Raw genomic sequence first — 17,496 nt, forward strand, 5'->3', positions numbered from 1 at the left:
GGCAGAAAGTAGAGTGGAGGCAGAAGCCCAAGCCCTGTGGGGAAGACCTGAGCTCGGTCAGGAGAGAAGGTATTCACCACGTGGCTGGGGAGCATGTGCAGAGCAGTTCACTACAGCCTGCCTATGGTGCGTATGTGTGTGTTTGTACAAGAGGGTCACGTTGAGAAGGAATCAGATTATAAAAGGCCTTGAATGCCAGGCTACAGTCTAGAATTGATCCTAAGGGCAATGGGAACCATTAAAGTTTGAGCAGAGTAGTAATGTGATCAGCTATGCTTCTCAGAAAGACGGCCCTAGCAGTATTGTAGGTTGATGGAATGGAGGGAGGGGAGACAGGAGGGAATGGAAGGAAACAGGTAGGAGGCAGGTGGCAAGACTCGTAAAAGCAACAGGACAAAGGGGACAAGGGGAGGGACGGGGAAGAGATTAAAGATACAGAATCACTAGGATTTAGTGACCAAGTGCATAGGTATGGGATATTAAGAGGGAAGGATTCAAAATGATGGCCAAGATCTGGGTTTGGGCAACTGGGTGGATAATGCTGTTATTCACAGGGATAAAGAAAAGGGGATGAGAAATAGACTTTTGGGGGAAGATCACAAATTCAACTTCAGACAAACTGACTTTGAAGTGCCTGTGGGGCAGTTGGATAAAAGTCAGCGTTAGATAGAGAGACCTGGAAGTTACCAGAATATAGGTAATTAGTAGCTAATCCCCAGAAGTGAACACCTAGGAAGAGTGAGAGGAAAGAGCCAAGGACAGAGCCCTGGGGAACACCAGAATTTAAGGAAGGTGCCTATAAGAGGTTTGGAGATATTAGTACGGGGCACTCAGGCCAGGGAACATAAGCTCCCCAGGCTGCCTTTTATATACAGAGGACCTAGTACAAGCTTTAGGTGTAACACTTAACATCATTCAAAACTACTTCCTTTAATATACAAGAAACATATAAGACACAAAGAAAGCTCTCAGTTCCAGAGTTGGTAGTTTAGGGTGGAGTCAAAGAAAATGAGCCTTTCCAGTCTCCCAGGGAAAGAAGGGGTGAGAGGACGTGGACTATCACTAGATCCCCGGTGAGCTCAGGGCTGGGGCCGCGCACGGCCTAGTTCTCTACCAAGGCAAAGTGCTGGTTTTCCTTGTCATGGTCCTGGCCTTGTTCCCATGCTCGTCCTCCAGTTCTCAGAAGTCGTCCAGTTCCCAGAATGGCCCCATCCTTTAGTTCCCTAACATTTTCACTCAGGGGAGAAGGTCGCTTACCCTGCAAAAGGCAGTGTGGAAGTTGGAGGGGTAGAGGTTGTTCAGGAGATGGGAGATCAGGTAAAAGGGCATCCCACGCTCTACATCAGATTTCCTAGTAATAGCTTTCACCCTCTCTCCCTTTACCTGTCGTGGTGTCAGAGACCCGGGGGAGTTGTCGTCCTGCAGGATGGTGAGGGGAGATCTCCCTAGTACCTTGCTGTTTGATTTCCGTCTATTGCACTTAGAACCTGGGGAGTAAGGAGTTAAAGCAAAGAGCTAAAATTAGGGGCTTACAGTTTATTCCTCTTAAACTATCTGTGGACATTATCCCAGAACATGATCCCAATTCTCTTCCGTATACCTTGCTCTTAGATTCTGTACCTGAAGATCGGGGTGTCTCTGCGTCTCTCAAGGGCTTGTCTGAGCCCTGGCTGGCTATAGGGGTTTCTGAGGGCTGTCCTGTTTCCTCCTCAGAAAACACCTGCTTGGAGGGGAGCTCAGTCTGACTCCAAGGTGGCATCTGGTCCTCAAGAGAAAACTGGGTGCCCAGAGGCAAGTCCAATTCAGAAGATGAAGGTGCCTCTAGGTGTAGAACAGGCTCTGGGGGAAGGCTCGATCTGGGGGCTTCGGTCTCAAGTACTTCACTCAGCTGTTTCACCAATGGGCTTGGGCAAGGCTCTAGAGGGAAGAAGTGAAGTGAGAGAAATCCTTCAGCAAGGAGGAAAAGATACAGGAGCCTTAGGATTCATGTCCTGATGTGTGGGGAATTGGGAAGAGGGACATCAAGGTGAGAGGGAACAAAGTGTAGGGAAAAGAGTAAGATGTGCTTAAAGCAAGAGGATGGAGGTCCCTTTAAGAAGGAGCCCTGAGAGGCTTGCTTCACTGACCCCACCCAAGGATGCTAGTTGACAGTCTTATCAGAATTCCCTGGGTCCAACACTTACCTCCATTGCTGGTCTTCATAGGTGTCCGTGCAATGCCAAGGGTAGGAGAGCGGGGATCTGAGCCCTGGGCCTGATTAGGACCCTCCAGCTTCTCCCCTGCTGATAGGTTTGGCTGTGGAGAGCTCTCCACCTGTCAAGATTAACGGCTAGAAAAGTCTGGGCCCTGAATCTCCTTCCCTCCCAAGTCTCCACCCTTTGGCTGATGTTCCAGGCAGGAATTGCCAAGGCCTTCAGACATTCAACCTACCCTACCTAGTGAAATGAGAATGTGGAAAATAAAGCCTCAAAGGAGGGAGTTGGGGGGCAGAGTGGGGGCTCTCTTAGAATCACATTAGGCAGAGGCCCAAGAATTCAGTTTCTCTGCCTGGCACCCACCCGGCCCAGAGTACCTGGATGGGAGTGCGCAGGATGCCGGCCGTAGGTGAACGCGGGTCGGCCACTCTTGCCAGATGCTTGTTGTGCAGCGGAGGCCGCGCTGGAGTGACTGGGACGCTCTTGGCTGAGCCCATCTCAACCAGGAGGAATAGGGTGGGGCAGGGCCCGGCCCGGGGCAAGGAGGGGATGCCTGTGAGAAGTTACTCAGGTCTCAGTCTTCACCGCGACCAAGTCCGACCTCGGACTCCAGACCACCCGATCTTCCCAGTTCCCAGCTGAAGAACCTCCTGGCCGCTGGGCCAGAGGCCTCTGCAGGAACGACTGGTGCAGCTGACTAGGCGGTTCATTTTGGGCTAGCTGAATTTATTCACTAGTTAATTCCAATCACTTACCAGGCTCCCACTCCACCTTCGGGTGCACAGCAGCTCGAGTCTCAACTACCGAAGCTGTTTCAAACCTCCCGCCACGCCCCCTGCCGTGACCCTATTGGCCGAGCCGACGCAGAGTCCTATAGGCCCGCTATTAAGACCCGCCTCCAGTGAAGGAAGCCATTGGCCTGGGAGACGTCTATCATAGGAAACACAGGACCAATGGGCAGCGGTTTGGCTTGCCCAGAGGTGACGCCTCCTCGATAAAAGGGGAATTTTGTTCTGTACTGGGCTGCGAGTTGTCCATCATGAGATTTTGAGGGGTGCTAATCTTCGCTTTTGAGACCTTCAGTTTCAAAACCAACTAATTTTATTAAAAAAAATAATGAATTATTATGCTACTATGTACAGATGCAGGCGGACACGGAATTATGAAGATTTTTCTGAGGCGAGAGAAACAGTAATCCTGACTGGTTGAGGGCATTATCAATCATTCGACTCTAACCCTCTCAAACTCCGCCTCATTGGATAACCCCTTTTCAAATACCAAGAATACAACTGCCCTTCTATTTTCGGATTGGACAAGTCCCCAGGAGTTTCTGAGATCAGTTTCTGCTCTTCAACAGAAGGCACGCGAAGGGGACTGTAGGACCCCAGAATACGAGCAGCGAAAACTCCGGGGTCCACCTCGCTGCTCTACAGGCGCTCTACCCTGGAAGAGTGGGATTGGTTCTTTAGACCATCGATTGTATTGGAAGCGCTTTTCATTGGCGTTAGTCAAGAGTAGGGCAGAAGGCGGAGCACTAGTAGGCCGACTCCGTCCAACTGCCATTCTCGCGCGTCTTCTCTGTAGCGCATGCACCTAACGAGTAGTGCTCATTGGACCGCAAGAGTAGGGGGTGGGGAACTAGGAACGGTGGGAGCCGCTGTGTGTGGAGGAGCTGCTGCCGGTGTCATGGCGGAGCTGAGTGAGGAGGCGCTGCTGTCAGTATTACCGACGATCCGGGTCCCTAAAGCTGGAGACCGGGTCCACAAAGACGAGTGCGCCTTCTCCTTCGACACGCCGGTAAGCCCATTCCCCATGCCCGCACCGAACACGACTTCCTTCCATCGCCCTGGTCATTCTGCCGGGGCCTGCAAAGCTTGGGCCACCGCCTCCTTGCGATGCACATTGGGACTTGTAGTCGTCCACGCTGTTCCCTGTCGTTGCTTTTAATTAGCTGGAGCTGTTGTGTGACTACCGCCCCCGGAAGACACCGCGGCCACCTCACCCGCTCCCCGTCTCGTGGAGCATTATGGGGATTGTAGTCGTTCATTCCCCGCTGCCGTTCTAAGCTAGGGACACAACCCGATTGTTGGACTACATCCCCCAAATGGACGCCTGCGGAAGCCTGGGAGTTGGCCTTGCCTGCCGCGCATGGCTCTCCGGGTTTTGTAGTCTCGTATAGGAGGGATGGGGCGACCCCCCACTGTTATGGCCCGGGGTTGGGTTGGAGAGTGGGTACTGCAGCTCCTAGGCGCCCAGTAGTCTGGAAGTGGCCATGAAGAAGACCAGTTCTGAAGAAAGCCGAGTTACAGAGCCTCCACGCATGGTTAATGTACACAGGGGGCGGGGAGGTGGGTCATTGGTTTTAGGGAGGGGAGAAAAGAGAGGAAAGCTCTAGTCGTTTCTCCTTTAAGATGAACTATGCCCGCGGCCCTCTCTTCTTTTCGTCCATCACAGAGAGCAAAGGGAACTCTTTTTAAAGTATTCCCAGAGAGATGGTTTCTTTTTTGAAGACTGCTAAGGCCCCTTTCCCATTCCGCTCCCACTCTTGACTAGTTAGACAAAGCCACCACCCACACCATACTTCACGTTTTGCAGGCTCCACCCGGTACCTCCCTTTCTGCAGTTCTGCCTTCCTCTGTCACCCTCAAGCAGAGACAAGCCTCCAGCCAGGCCAGAGCCTGAACTGAGAGGGCAGCAGCTTGGTTGGGATCCGCCCCCCTCCCCACCCCTCCCCTCAAGCCGCTGCTGGGCCCTGCCCAGGGTGTTCAGCCAAACCAGCTCATGGCCAGGAAAACTGCAAGTCAGAGTGGAAAGTCTTCATTAATGCATCGCCAGTGCTGAGTATAGCAGCATGATCTGAGGCCCTGTTCAGGATCATCACTGATTTGTGGTTTGCTTGGTTTCTAGGCTTTGATCTGGGCCTCAGACAATATGCTGCTTCTCTCAAGTCTGGTTTTGGCAGAGCTAAAAGAGGATTGCTCTGAGCAGAGTTCCAGGGTTCCAGTCCTTGGTGAAACCAGCATCTTTTATTTCCAATAGAGGAGTTTAATCTCTGCAGAGCTTCCTGGTGCCTCCCAGGTTATCAGATACATGGCTTGGTGAAGCACCATCTTTCTCAGGAGGAAAAGGTTTTTCTTAATTACCAACCAAATCAGTGGATCCCTTTTTATATTACTGTCTCCTAGTAACTACTTTGAATATCCAAAACGGATTTTTGTAATCTTATTATACTTCTCTCACCCCAACTCAAGAAATCTCCAGTGCAGCTGAGTTTCTTTGCTAACCAACTTCCAACATATTTGATTATCTTCAAATTGCGTTCATGGTAGAAAGAGAGCTTATATGATATGACTTCCCTGATGAGAAATGCTCTATTTGTTTATGAACATTGTTATCCACACTGCTTTAGGGAGTGGTACACAATCTATGGGACCAGGAACTGCCTTAGATGGTACCCTATTTTTAATATCACAGCAGAGAGTTTTTCCAGGCCACTAAGACTTATTCCAGAAAGAAGATGCCTGATGTTCTCAGAACCTTGGATCTGAGGGAAGGCTCTGTTGTCTCCAGTTTCCTCCCTCACGTTCTCCATCATTTTATTCACAAAGGCACTGGTAGACTTGCTCCGTTTGGGGGAAGCCCATCCTCCCCCATCACCTGCGAATTAGAGTAGACACTTGTCTTTCCCTGTTTTTTGTCTGGCTTATGTGTGTTCTAGCTGTCTCAGCAAGTATTGTTAGATTGTCTTAGAAAGGGGATGGCTTTGAAGTTGTAGGTTGATGGGACTTCAGTAGGGATTTAGTTATTGGCTAGAGGGGAGGCAACAGGGTGGTGGCTGGAGAATGCCGGACCTCATGTCCCTGCCGTACTGGGTCCAAGCTTAGCTGTGAACTACATGCAAAGCATTGTTCCTCTAGAGCCAGGCTTCAGCAGGGAAGAGGGAGAAGACTCAGTGTGGACCAGGGTTTGAGTACCTAATAGAGTGTGGTAAAGGTCTGGGCTTGCTGGCAAGCTCTGGGGTTAGATGTACTGTTCAGGGGCTAGAATCTCTGTTTCTCCAGTCTGGTAGGTTTTCTGAATCCTAGAGATTAGGTAGAATTTGTCATGGTGTCCCTGGTTTAGGTTCAGTATCTAACATGTAGGTCTTTCCTCTCTGAGAAAGGGACCCCTATCCCCTCTGAATATAGTCTCTGGCATTGTAAGTCCATGGTATATTTTATCCCCATTTTCTTTCTGGATCTCTTGGCTCCAGAGACGAGGTAGAGCAAGTTCTCTGCAATTGATTAGAGGGCTCCAAAGCCCAAAGAAGGCGCAAGAAGGAAGAAGACTGGTGAATGATGATAGGTGTCATTCAGCTCCTGGTGTCCTTGTTATTATCAAAGTCATAGGAGGATGTGGAGAATCTTAGCCATGAACTAGGTCCTAAAAGGCTAACTGACTTGCCATGGGCTACACCGTGTTAGACAACAGAACCTTTCTTCTGGAAACCAGCAGTTTCTGAGCCCAGGTCTTAGTTTCCTCCCCTGGCCAGACTTCATCCTTCCCGTGTTTCCTCCCCTGCCTCCTGTCCTGCAGGAGTCTGAGGGAGGCCTCTACATCTGCATGAACACGTTCCTGGGCTTTGGCAAACAGTATGTGGAGAGACATTTCAGCAAGACGGGCCAGCGAGTGTACCTGCACCTCCGGCGGACCCGGCGCCCGGTAGGGAGTAGGGAGGGACAGGGGCTGGGGCAAGGCCTGGGGACATTCAGGCATATCCCACTCATCCCTCATTTTGAATATGTGTTCCATTCTGACCTCCCATAGGCCTCAGTTTCCCCCCTCACCTATTTCTGTTGGTGTCGTTAAAACCCAGCACATGTGTTTTTTAGCTCCATTCTCTTCTGAGATTCACCTACTCCATCCTGCCCATCCTCGCCCTTTGTCCTTTCCCTGGTGCTTCTTGCTGATCCTGCCCTTCCTGCCTCATTGCAGAAAGAGGAAGACACCACTACAGGCACTGGAGACCCCCCTCGAAAGAAGCCCACCAGGCTGGCTATTGGTGAGCACCACTGCAGTCCTATTCTTCTCCCTGAGCGGGGCTTTCCTGCTCTCAGAGGCACTAGGAGAGCCCCGAACCATGGGCCTGTTCAGTGGCCCTACAGCTGTAGAAGCGATGAAGTGAAGTGCTGTACCTGTGGTCGTTGTCCTACTCTCCTTCTTCTTCCCTATCTCTCCAGGTGTTGAAGGCGGGTTTGACCTCAGCGACGAGAAGTTTGAATACGATGAGGATGTGAAAATTGTCATTTTGCCTGATTACCTGGAGATTGCCCGGGATGGGTTGGGGGGACTGCCTGACTTTGTCAGAGATCGGGTATGAATACCTTCCCCCCACAAAAGATTCTAGGGCAAGTGGGGCCGGATCAGTGATGTCTTGGTCAAGCACTGAGAAAGCTGAAGACCAAGGACTAGAGGGGACTGTGGGGCTGGGGGTCGGCTACTGTCTCTGACCCTCTGCTTCCCCCAGGTGACCAGTGCGGTGGAGGCCCTACTGGCTGCCGACTCAGCCTCCCGCAAGCAGGAGGTGCAGGCCTGGGATGGGGAAGTGCGGCAGGTGTCTAAGCATGCCTTCAGCATCAAGCAGCTGGACAACCCCGCTCGAATCCCTCCCTGGTGAGGCCTAGCCCCTCCACCTTGGGGCACAACCCCAGAGCAGGGGCAAAGAGGCCATCCTCCTGGTGAGAGAGAGGGTCGGGAGCGGGACAAGGAGACTTGGGGGAGGACAGCTAAGCAGGGAGGCATCCAGAGGCGAGGAGAAGAGAGAGAGCTTGGGCTGGTTGGGGGGCCCACAGAACCCCCTTTCTCTACCACTCCCAGGTACCCCTGACCCATATTTCAGCTCATTTTCTTCTCCCTGGGTTAGTGGCTGGAAGTGCTCCAAATGTGACATGAGAGAGAACCTGTGGCTCAACCTGACAGATGGCTCCATCCTCTGTGGCCGACGCTACTTTGATGGCAGTGGGGGCAACAACCACGCTGTGGAGCACTACAGGGAGACCGGCTACCCATTAGCTGTCAAGCTGGGCACCATCACACCTGATGGAGCTGGTTGGTACCCCCACCCCTCTTCCACACTGAAATGTTTTAACTGTTACTCACTTTATGTGACACGAATAATACATGAACACGTTCTCTTGATAAACAATGAAAATATTGCAGATGAGACTAAATCTTCAATTAATTCCCCCAAACCCCAGTCTCCTTCCTAGAAGTTACCATCATTATCTGATTATTGATATCTGATTATCTGATTCCCAACTCATCTGACCCTAGAACCTTATCCTATGGGGTAGAGTCACAATTAATTCCAACCCTCACCCTGTGTTTTACCCCATCTCCCTGACAGCCAATCCCTGAAGGGTTTGTGACCTTACTGATGTTCAGGGGAACCAAGAGGGTTCTCTACAGGCTCATCCTTCTGTCCCAAGGCCCCTCAGGCCAGGAGGTGGCATTGGTGGCCAGGCCAGTCCTGAGCTACCCCCTCTGACATTGCTCCTGCCTGCTGCCCTAGACGTGTACTCATATGATGAGGATGACATGGTCCTGGACCCCAACCTGGCTGAGCACCTGTCCCACTTTGGCATTGACATGCTGAAGATGCAGAAGGTGAGACCTGTTCAGCTTCACATCCTTCTCATTCCTGCCCCTGCCCCTGTTAGGCCCTTCTTTCTTGCCCAAGGCTGATGTAGTGTATTGAAGAGAGCTGCCACAATTATCCCAGTCCCCAAGACATGTGGGCTCTGAAGAACTTTCCAGAATCATTTATTCATCCATTAAATGCTCTTGAGTACCTACTATGTGCTAGTCACTGTGTGAATAAGTCAGGTGTGATCCTTGCTTTCATCGACTTATATTCTAGATGGAAAGGCAGATGTTAATCATATACTCACACAAATAAGTGAATAAGCACAAACTGTGAGGGGCGCTGAAAGAGACATGGAGGGCACTGCAGTGGTTTACAGCAGGGGACCTGGCCTAGTCCAGCACATCAGGGAAGTTTCCCTGAGGCAGTGTTGCTTGAGTTAAAGACCTGAGGGGTAAGGTGGGGTGTCTTTGGAATGGGAAAAACACTTCAGGTAGAGGGAATTGCATTCATTTCATTCCCTCCTTCAACCAGAGGCCTGATGACTCACCGGCCTCTGGGACAATAGCTTATGGCCTTCCGGAACTTGGACTGGACTATATCCAGCGTGCCTCGCCTGTTAGAGTCCATAATTCAACAAATTCTAGGTTCCAGCTGGGTATCGTCCTAGACCCTGTGAGAGATCAGTGTAAAAAATCCAGGGCCAAGTCTCTCACACCGTCTGAAGTGTCCCTTCCCTGCAGACGGACAAGACGATGACCGAGTTGGAAATAGATATGAACCAGCGGATTGGCGAGTGGGAGCTGATCCAGGAATCTGCTGTGCAACTGAAGCCCCTGTTTGGGCCCGGCTACACGGGCATCCGAAACCTGGGGAACAGCTGCTACCTCAACTCGGTGGTCCAGGTGCTCTTCAGCATCCCTGACTTCCAGAGGAAGTGAGTGGTGCCCCCCCTGCTGGCCCCTTGGCCCCAAACCTCCCTGCTCCCCTCCTGGTCACCAGCCTGTAGGCACACCCCTTCAGCTGCCCCCAACACCTTTGTTCCAGCACAGTCTGTTCCTCTGACACTGGCTGGCATGCTATGCGCCCAGGGCGCAAATTGTAGAATACACCACTGTCACCCAGTCCTACACGCCCCACTGACAGCAGAACACCAAATCCCAGGGCTCTCTGAGGCCTCCTGACTGGCTCAAGGGTGAGCAGGTGGTCTTTATTTTAGGCCAGTGACATCAGATGAGCACCTAACATGGACACTTGGGGAGCGGGGAGGGCTTGGGACACTGAGATAGAAGAAAGGCAAGTGCTTACCATAAATGACTTGATCGTCTGTTTGGGACGGACCTAATGCATATGTGGAAATTTAAAATGTATTGATAAGTTCTGTTTGGTAGTATATGAACTATGTTTAGCTTTCTTCCGGGTGGTCTTCTCCCATCCCTCTGGCTCTGTCTTAGGAAGGAGGCTGGGAAACACTGCCTCAGTGCACTGCCTCAGTGCACTGCATGCTGACATAGTTGAGACATGAGGAAGGGCAGGTTGCTGGAAAGAAATGGACTCCAAGGTTCAACCACATAACTCCCCACTCAGGGAGCCTGTTAACTGAGCTGGTAGATAATTACTCCCCTTTTCCTCTGAGCCCAGGCCAAAGCCTCTCCAACTCTCCTACTCTTGGCTTTTAGGTATGTGGATAAGCTGGAGAAGATCTTCCAGAATGCCCCAACGGACCCAACCCAGGACTTCAGCACTCAGGTGTACGTAGCCAGGTCCTGTGTACGAAGGCTGAGAGCCTCGCAGCCTGTATGCCTCCTCTCTGCTCCGTGACCACCTGACGTGGGCAGCAGTTTAGCCCATGGCCAGTTAGAAGCTTGCAGATGATTGCCTTCTGGGCATGCTGTCTGCCTTGAAATGGGTTCCTGTAGAACCTTAAGATTTTGCACAGTTTAGAGAGTTGTCTAAGGAGAGCCATGAGCAGGGGTTGAGTTGGGGAGGAAGAGGTACAGATCGACATCAGATTATCATTAGGTGACTAAAGCTAAATGGTTCTCTTGGATGTGAACACAGGGCCAAGCTGGGCCACGGCCTTGTCTCCGGAGAGTATTCCAAGCCAGCATCGGAGTCGGGTGATGGGGAGCAGGTGTCAGAACCAAAGGTGAGTCTGGGTCTCTGTCCCTTTCAGGCTCTGGAATTATGGGGAAACTAAGGTGTGGGAGATGTATAAAAAGGCCACTTGGTGGTCTCTTAAGCACCAGCTGAGCTGCTGCCCTGGCTCTGCCTAGGAAGTTCAAGATGGCATTGCCCCTCGGATGTTCAAGGCCCTCATTGGCAAGGGTCACCCTGAGTTCTCCACCAACCGGCAGCAGGATGCCCAAGAGTTCTTTCTTCACCTCATCAACATGGTGGAGGTAAGGACTGAAGATGACAATGGAGGGCTCTCTTCACACTCCTCCATCCACCTGTACTTTACTCCCTCTCCCTCTGCCCCTTCTTGCCTTGTCAGCCCAACCCAGTCCCACCCCTGTACTGGGCAGTCTGCATGCGCTGCACCTTCCCTGTGGTAGCCATTGGACCCAAGGAGAATAGGAGAGCCAAGCAGAGAGCCTTACACTTAGTGGGTTTTGCTGCCTCATGAAAGATACACCCAAAGAAAATGCTGTGAGGATACTTACTGCTTATCGAGAGAACTCCAACACAGTCCCACAGCGCTGTGCTGGGCCAGAATCGGGGAGGGCGTGGGTAATTGGGGAAGGCTTCTACTCTGCCCTTGCATCTGCCTGCTCTCAGCGGCAGTCTCCCTTCCCCTCCTCTCCCTCTCTGAACCCCAAGGACCCTTTTAGGTATCCATACCATTCCCTGGCTGCCCAGACTTCCCCACCCTGACTCTTTCCCATAGAGGAATTGCCGGAGCTCTGAAAATCCGAATGAAGTGTTTCGCTTCTTGGTGGAGGAAAAGATCAAGTGCCTGGCCACAGAGAAGGTGAAGTACACCCAGCGAGTGGACTACATCATGCAGCTGCCTGTGCCCATGGACGCGGCCCTTAACAAAGGTAGATGGCTCAGCCAGGCCTGGGTGTGGGTGGAGCCCGGGCTGTGAGGAGCACTGGGCACCTTCGAGGAGCAGAGCGCACGGTATGCTCTGCTCCCCCAGCCCGAGGTCCAAAGCTGGACAGTGGGAGAAAGAGGATTAACCTTGCTTACAGCTTGTCAGCAGAGCTGTATTGAGAAAGAAAAGCAAGATCATATGTGGATGAGCGGCACATGGGTTTGGAGAGGGTGGAAAAGCTGAAGTAGTCCAGGACACGAGCCAGTAATGCCAGGCTCAGGAGGGAAAGAGGCAGCATCCTCTGAAGGATCCACCTACCAATTCTGTCACCAGAGGAGCTTCTGGAGTATGAGGAGAAGAAGCGGCAAGCCGAAGAGGAGAAGCTGCCACTGCCAGAGCTGGTTCGGGCCCAGGTGCCCTTCAGCTCCTGCCTGGAGGCCTATGGGGCCCCCGAGCAGGTGGATGACTTCTGGAGCACAGCCCTGCAGGCCAAATCAGTAGCTGTCAAGTAAGTCCTATTGGGCTGGGCCTGAGGTTTCGGGCCTGTGTCAGGATAGTCCTAAAGATGCTATCTGCTTCTTTCCAGTTCTCTAGTCCCTTTTTTGGGGTGGAATCTCAGGGTTGCTTCAGTTGAGGCTGGTAGTCTGGCCCTGGCGAAACCAAGAGGCCCTAGCAGGAGCAGATATGAATGATTACTACATGTTACCTTGTCCTGCCCCAACCATTCCATTTTGTCATGGGACAGGGTCACTTTTTAGTGCAGTGTCTCTCCATTCACTCCCTCAATCCTGACAGCATAGACACGCAGTATCAGTTGTGGACAGAATGTGGATTTCTAGCAAGTGGCCTGACTTTTTGCCTAACTGTTGTTGGCATCAATTAGAGTTGGATCTGTAAGAGTGCTTTGGGCTCAAGCGAATTCAGCCATCCTCCCCTTTGTTGCTCCTGCCAATAAGACAGCCCTTCCCCTGGCTTCTGCTGCTCCTTGTCTGCATACGCTCTGATGCCGGCTCAGGGCAAGATAAGAATATGGAATATCTTCTGGGCTGTTAGATCTTCTGCCCATAAGAGGCTGAACCCCAGGGAGGGGGTTTCAGGAGAGGAGAACCTTGGGATTGTCTGGGTACCAGGACATTCTCTCTTCCCTAGGACCACACGATTTGCCTCATTCCCTGACTACCTGGTCATCCAGATCAAGAAGTTCACCTTCGGCTTAGACTGGGTGCCCAAGAAACTGGGTATGGTGGCTGGGACAAGCGAGGGAGGTTAAGCAGAAAATGCTAGAAAAAGAAGGGGCCTTAACACATATAAACTAATGTTTTTCAAACTTTCCTCTGAAAGGGGAAAACATTGCCTTAGATGTTTCAAAATGTGTCTAGTTTGAAAAGCACTGACTAAAAATATTAAGACTTCTTTGATTTTATAGTTATGATTTACAACCAAAAGTGATTTTCATAGTTTTTTTTTCTTTTTAATAGTTTTTTTATTTTTCAATTACAGTTGACATACAATATCATATTAGTTTCAGGTATACAGCATAATGATTAGACAGTTATTTAACTTACAAAGTGACCACCCCTATAAATCTAGTACCAACCTGGCACCATACATAGCTAATACACTATTATTGACTATATTCCCTATGCTATGCTTTACATCCCCATGACTATTTTATAACTACCAATTTGTACTTCTTAATCCATTCCCCTTTTTCACCCATGCCCCAATCCCCTTCCCATCTTGCAACCATCAAAATGTTTTCTGTATCTATGAGTTCATTTCTGTTTTGTTTGTTCATTTTGCTTTTTAGATTACACATATAAGTGAAATCACCTGGTATTTGTCTTTCACAGTCTGACTTATTTCACTTAGCATAATACCCTCTAGGTCCATCTATGTTGTTGCAGATGGCAAAATTTCATTCTTTTTTATGGCTGAGTAATGTTTCATTGTATATATACCTCTTCTTATTTATCCATTCATCCATTGATGGACACTTGGGTTGCTTAGTTTTATTTTTATAATTGGTAAGATGTTTTCATTTTGATAATCTTGAAATAATTAGCTCTCATGGGTCTTACAGGCCCCTGACAGCTTTGAGAACTGTTGTTTTATTCATTTCCTAGATGAGACACACAGAAGTATAAAATCATTCTGTTGCACAAGTTGGAGCCCCGCTTCCTTGCCCATAGCTCATTTGTGGTAGATCTAGGACTAGAATCCAGGTCTCCTGACTCCCAGGCCCACAATTATTTTTATTACACTGGGGACCACTAATATTGGTACTCTCTGAATAGCTCCTTGGTACAGACCAGGGCCAAGATATGGTGGAGGGGCCTGAGAGTCCCAAAGTTCTTTTTCAGGGAGGGCCTCAGGTTGCTGCTGAGGTAAGCCTTTACTTGACATTCCAACTACAGATGTGTCCATTGAGATGCCAGAGGAGCTAGACATCTCCCAGTTGAGGGGTACAGGGCTGCAGCCTGGAGAGGAGGAGCTGCCTGACATTGCCCCACCCCTGGTTACTCCGGATGAGCCCAAAGGTAGCCTTGGTTTCTATGGCAACGAAGACGAAGACTCCTTCTGCTCCCCTCACTTCTCCTCTCCGACATGTTAGTGACTCTTCTTCCTGCCTGTCTCTCTCCCTTGCTGATGGGGGTCTTCTCTGCCTGCCTCACCCACTCCCTGTCCTTTGTGTTTCTCCTGTCCTCCTTTTCAAATTTCCTGTGCTCTCTTGATGGACATGAGGACTTACTGGAACACTCCCAGCCACGTTCTCTGTGTGGTGGCAGTAGCACTGGCTAGTTGCCTCTCTGCCCTTGACCTCATTGGTTGGGGGTATGGGCTGGGTATCATACGCCAGAAACGGTCCATTCTGTGAAAGTGGGCAAGTAAGAGGATCCATGGGGGATCTTTAACCTTAGTCCTGTGCCTTTAGGATACTGGCCCCACACTATGTTGTGTTGTCTGTCGTTTTAGTTCTGGGATAAGAAAAATGCATGGAATGGATGGTTGGGAGAGGGCTGGGGCTGGGCTGTGGGAGGGAGGAGGAGCAGAGAATGGCCTCAGCAGTTAGTCACTGCCCTCACTTCTCCCACCACAGCCCCCATGTTGGATGAGTCTGTCATCATCCAGCTGGTGGAGATGGGCTTCCCTATGGATGCCTGCCGTAAAGCTGTCTATTACACGGGCAACAGTGGGGCTGAGGCTGCCATGAACTGGGTTATGTCACACATGGACGATCCAGGTATGCAGGGGTAGGTAGCGGGGCGGGGCGGGGCCACCACCCTCCCCTAAACACGTCAACCCCTTCACATCTGCAGATTTTGCAAACCCCCTCATTCTGCCTGGGTCCAGCGGGCCTGGCTCTACAAGTGCAGCTGCAGAACCCCCGCCAGAGGACTGCGTGACCACAATTGTTTCCATGGGCTTCTCCCGGGACCAAGCCCTCAAAGCTCTGCGTGCCACGGTAGGGACTGCCCCCAGCTCAGGACTGGGGCCTGTGGGGTCAAAGGGGGTGGGAGCGAGGTTCCATCCTTCGTAAGCAAGACCAAGGACAGCCAGTGTGGTATGGCCAAGGGTGGCTTCCACCTGTGACGAAGGAGCTCAGGCTTTCCCTGGTGACTTTGAAAATGTTGTACTTCCCTTCTCTCCAAGAACAATAGTTTAGAACGGGCTGTGGACTGGATCTTCAGTCACATTGACGACTTGGACGCAGAAGCTGCCATGGACATCTCCGAGGGTCGCTCAGCTGCCGACTCCATCTCTGAGTCTGTGCCAGTGGGACCTAAAGTCCGGGATGGTCCTGGAAGTGAGTGTCCCGGGGAAATAGGACAGACCTGACGGGATCCAGCCAGTCTCCTACCCCAGATCCTCATTCCAAGGCAGCTCTGCTTCCCCTGGGGCAGAGCGGGTGGAAGCTTCCTTCCACTAACAGTACTCCTGAAGGTGGGATTCTAGGTGGTGGAGACAGACTTTTGACCCCATACATGCCCACATTCCCTGAAACTCATGTCAGGAGTTTGAGCTGTTAGACTATATTTGGTCTGTCATTCAAGGATCCCTTCTAATTATCTTTTCTGCTCTCCCCCCCTCCTTCCCTAGAGTATCAGCTCTTTGCCTTCATTAGTCATATGGGCACCTCTACCATGTGTGGTCACTACGTCTGCCACATCAAGAAGGAAGGCAGGTGAGGGGCCAGCAGTGTTCATTAGGAATGGGGGAGTGGTGGTGGAAATGAGTAGGGCCATCCTGGAAATCCTTAGAATGTTTGTGGAGAAGGTGAAGGAATGCCTGATGGCAGCCACACATACACCGAGGATGAGAGAGGATGAGAGAATTCCTAACGGCAGGGATGGGCCAAGGACAGCCCGAGGGCTGGATCCGGCCATTGCTTCTGTAAGTAAAGTTTCAATGAGCATAGCCACACTTACTCAGTTATATATTATCTGTCGCTGTTTTGATGCTGCAACAGGAAAGCTAAGTAGTTGTGTCAGAGACTGGATGACCTGCCAAACCTGAAACATTTACTGTCTGGCCCTTTACAGAAAGTTTGCTGACCCTGCCTCACAGGAATGGGTGGGGGTGGCTGTAAAGATACTGGAGGATCTGAAGACACTGAGTAGGGGAGATGCTTGCGAGTCACTCCGTTCAGACAGGTAGCAGCTGGACTGTAGGTTTGAGGGCCTTTCCCCAGAATCCCCAGGATCGACTCCAGGAGCTGTGTCAGAGAAACCTAGTTGAAGCGGTGTGGATGGCCCAGTTCATCCTTTTTCACCTCTCTCCACCCTCCCCAGATGGGTGATCTACAATGACCAGAAAGTGTGTGCCTCTGAGAAGCCGCCCAAGGACCTGGGCTACATCTACTTCTACCAGAGAGTAGCCAGCTAAGAGCCTGCCCTGACCCCTTACCACAGAGGGCAGGGGACAGACCACCTGGCATGAGGGAGAGGGGCTGGGGAATGGACTGCAGCGCCCCTGCTCTGTATCCGTTTTCTTTTTGTCCCCAGCAGCAGGGAAGAAGCTAGAGGCCCTAGGAGAATGGCCAGGCCAAGTGGAGGGGCACTCAAGAGACCTTGGGGATAGAGCAGCAATGGGACTGGAGGGTGGCCGCCTGTCTGTGAGACTATGTTGCTTCCCGCCCCCCCCCATCCTTAGTTCTCTGCTTCTCTAATCCTGCCAGCCCCTGGTGTGGAGGGGGCTTGTTTGTGTGTGTGTGGGTGTCGCTTTGTGCAGCCTGTTCCACAAGAGGGGGTGTCCCTGCTCCACTCCCCCTTTGTGTTTGCTCCCTGTGTGGTCTGGCCAGGAGGGGTATGAGGGAAATGGGGACCCCCTTGCCCTCCTGCCTAAGTCTTTTCCCCACCCTGTCTCTTCCCTGTCCTCTGGAAAATGCCAAAATACATGATGTGAATAAAAGTACAATGGCTAAATTGTGTCACGGGTGTGTTTTTTTTTTCAAATCCCCCCCCCCCCAAATCATTGTCCTTCAATTTTAGTTGCAGGAGGCGCAGCCCACCATCCCATGTGGGAATTGAGTCGGCAACCTTGTTGTTAAGAGCTCACGCTCTACCCAACTGAGCCATCTGGCCACCTTATAAACTATGTCATGTTTGATACCTTGCTTACCTTCCTTGGGTCTTAGC

General features: G+C 51.2%; 2 protein-coding genes across 3 annotated transcripts; one reads left to right on the top strand and one right to left on the bottom strand.

Moving 5' to 3' along the window:
- Positions 1 to 911: 911 nt before the first annotated feature.
- On the bottom strand, positions 912 to 3,085 carry CDCA3 (cell division cycle associated 3). The gene is made up of 6 exons (XM_019754436.3): positions 2,951 to 3,085; positions 2,573 to 2,748; positions 2,184 to 2,313; positions 1,621 to 1,917; positions 1,384 to 1,487; positions 912 to 1,258 (listed from the first exon to the last, which is right to left on the bottom strand). Exons 2-6 carry the CDS (start codon positions 2,690 to 2,692, stop codon positions 1,103 to 1,105), a joined length of 807 nt encoding a protein of 268 aa, XP_019609995.2. The 5' UTR covers positions 2,693 to 2,748; positions 2,951 to 3,085; the 3' UTR covers positions 912 to 1,102.
- Positions 3,086 to 3,497: 412 nt separating this feature from the next.
- USP5 (ubiquitin specific peptidase 5) lies at positions 3,498 to 17,288 on the top strand. Of its 2 annotated transcripts, none has more exons than XM_019754344.3 (20): positions 3,498 to 3,992; positions 6,771 to 6,896; positions 7,170 to 7,236; positions 7,415 to 7,548; positions 7,702 to 7,847; positions 8,098 to 8,282; positions 8,746 to 8,840; positions 9,561 to 9,754; positions 10,497 to 10,568; positions 10,879 to 10,966; positions 11,094 to 11,219; positions 11,708 to 11,861; positions 12,191 to 12,365; positions 13,007 to 13,095; positions 14,275 to 14,466; positions 14,958 to 15,101; positions 15,178 to 15,323; positions 15,512 to 15,665; positions 15,959 to 16,043; positions 16,651 to 17,288. In XM_019754344.3, exons 1-20 carry the CDS (start codon positions 3,783 to 3,785, stop codon positions 16,742 to 16,744), a joined length of 2,676 nt encoding a protein of 891 aa, XP_019609903.1. In that variant the 5' UTR covers positions 3,498 to 3,782; the 3' UTR covers positions 16,745 to 17,288. The 2 variants fall into 2 exon arrangements, with proteins under 2 accessions (XP_019609903.1, XP_019609904.1); XM_019754345.3 differs by having other exon boundaries at positions 14,275 to 14,397.
- The last annotated feature ends 208 nt before the right edge of the window (positions 17,289 to 17,496 follow it).

Source organism: Rhinolophus sinicus, chromosome 1 (assembly GCF_057876585.1).
Source record: "Rhinolophus sinicus isolate RSI-liver-muscle chromosome 1, RSI-T2T, whole genome shotgun sequence".
In the NCBI taxonomy this organism is placed as follows: Eukaryota; Metazoa; Chordata; class Mammalia; order Chiroptera; family Rhinolophidae; genus Rhinolophus; species Rhinolophus sinicus.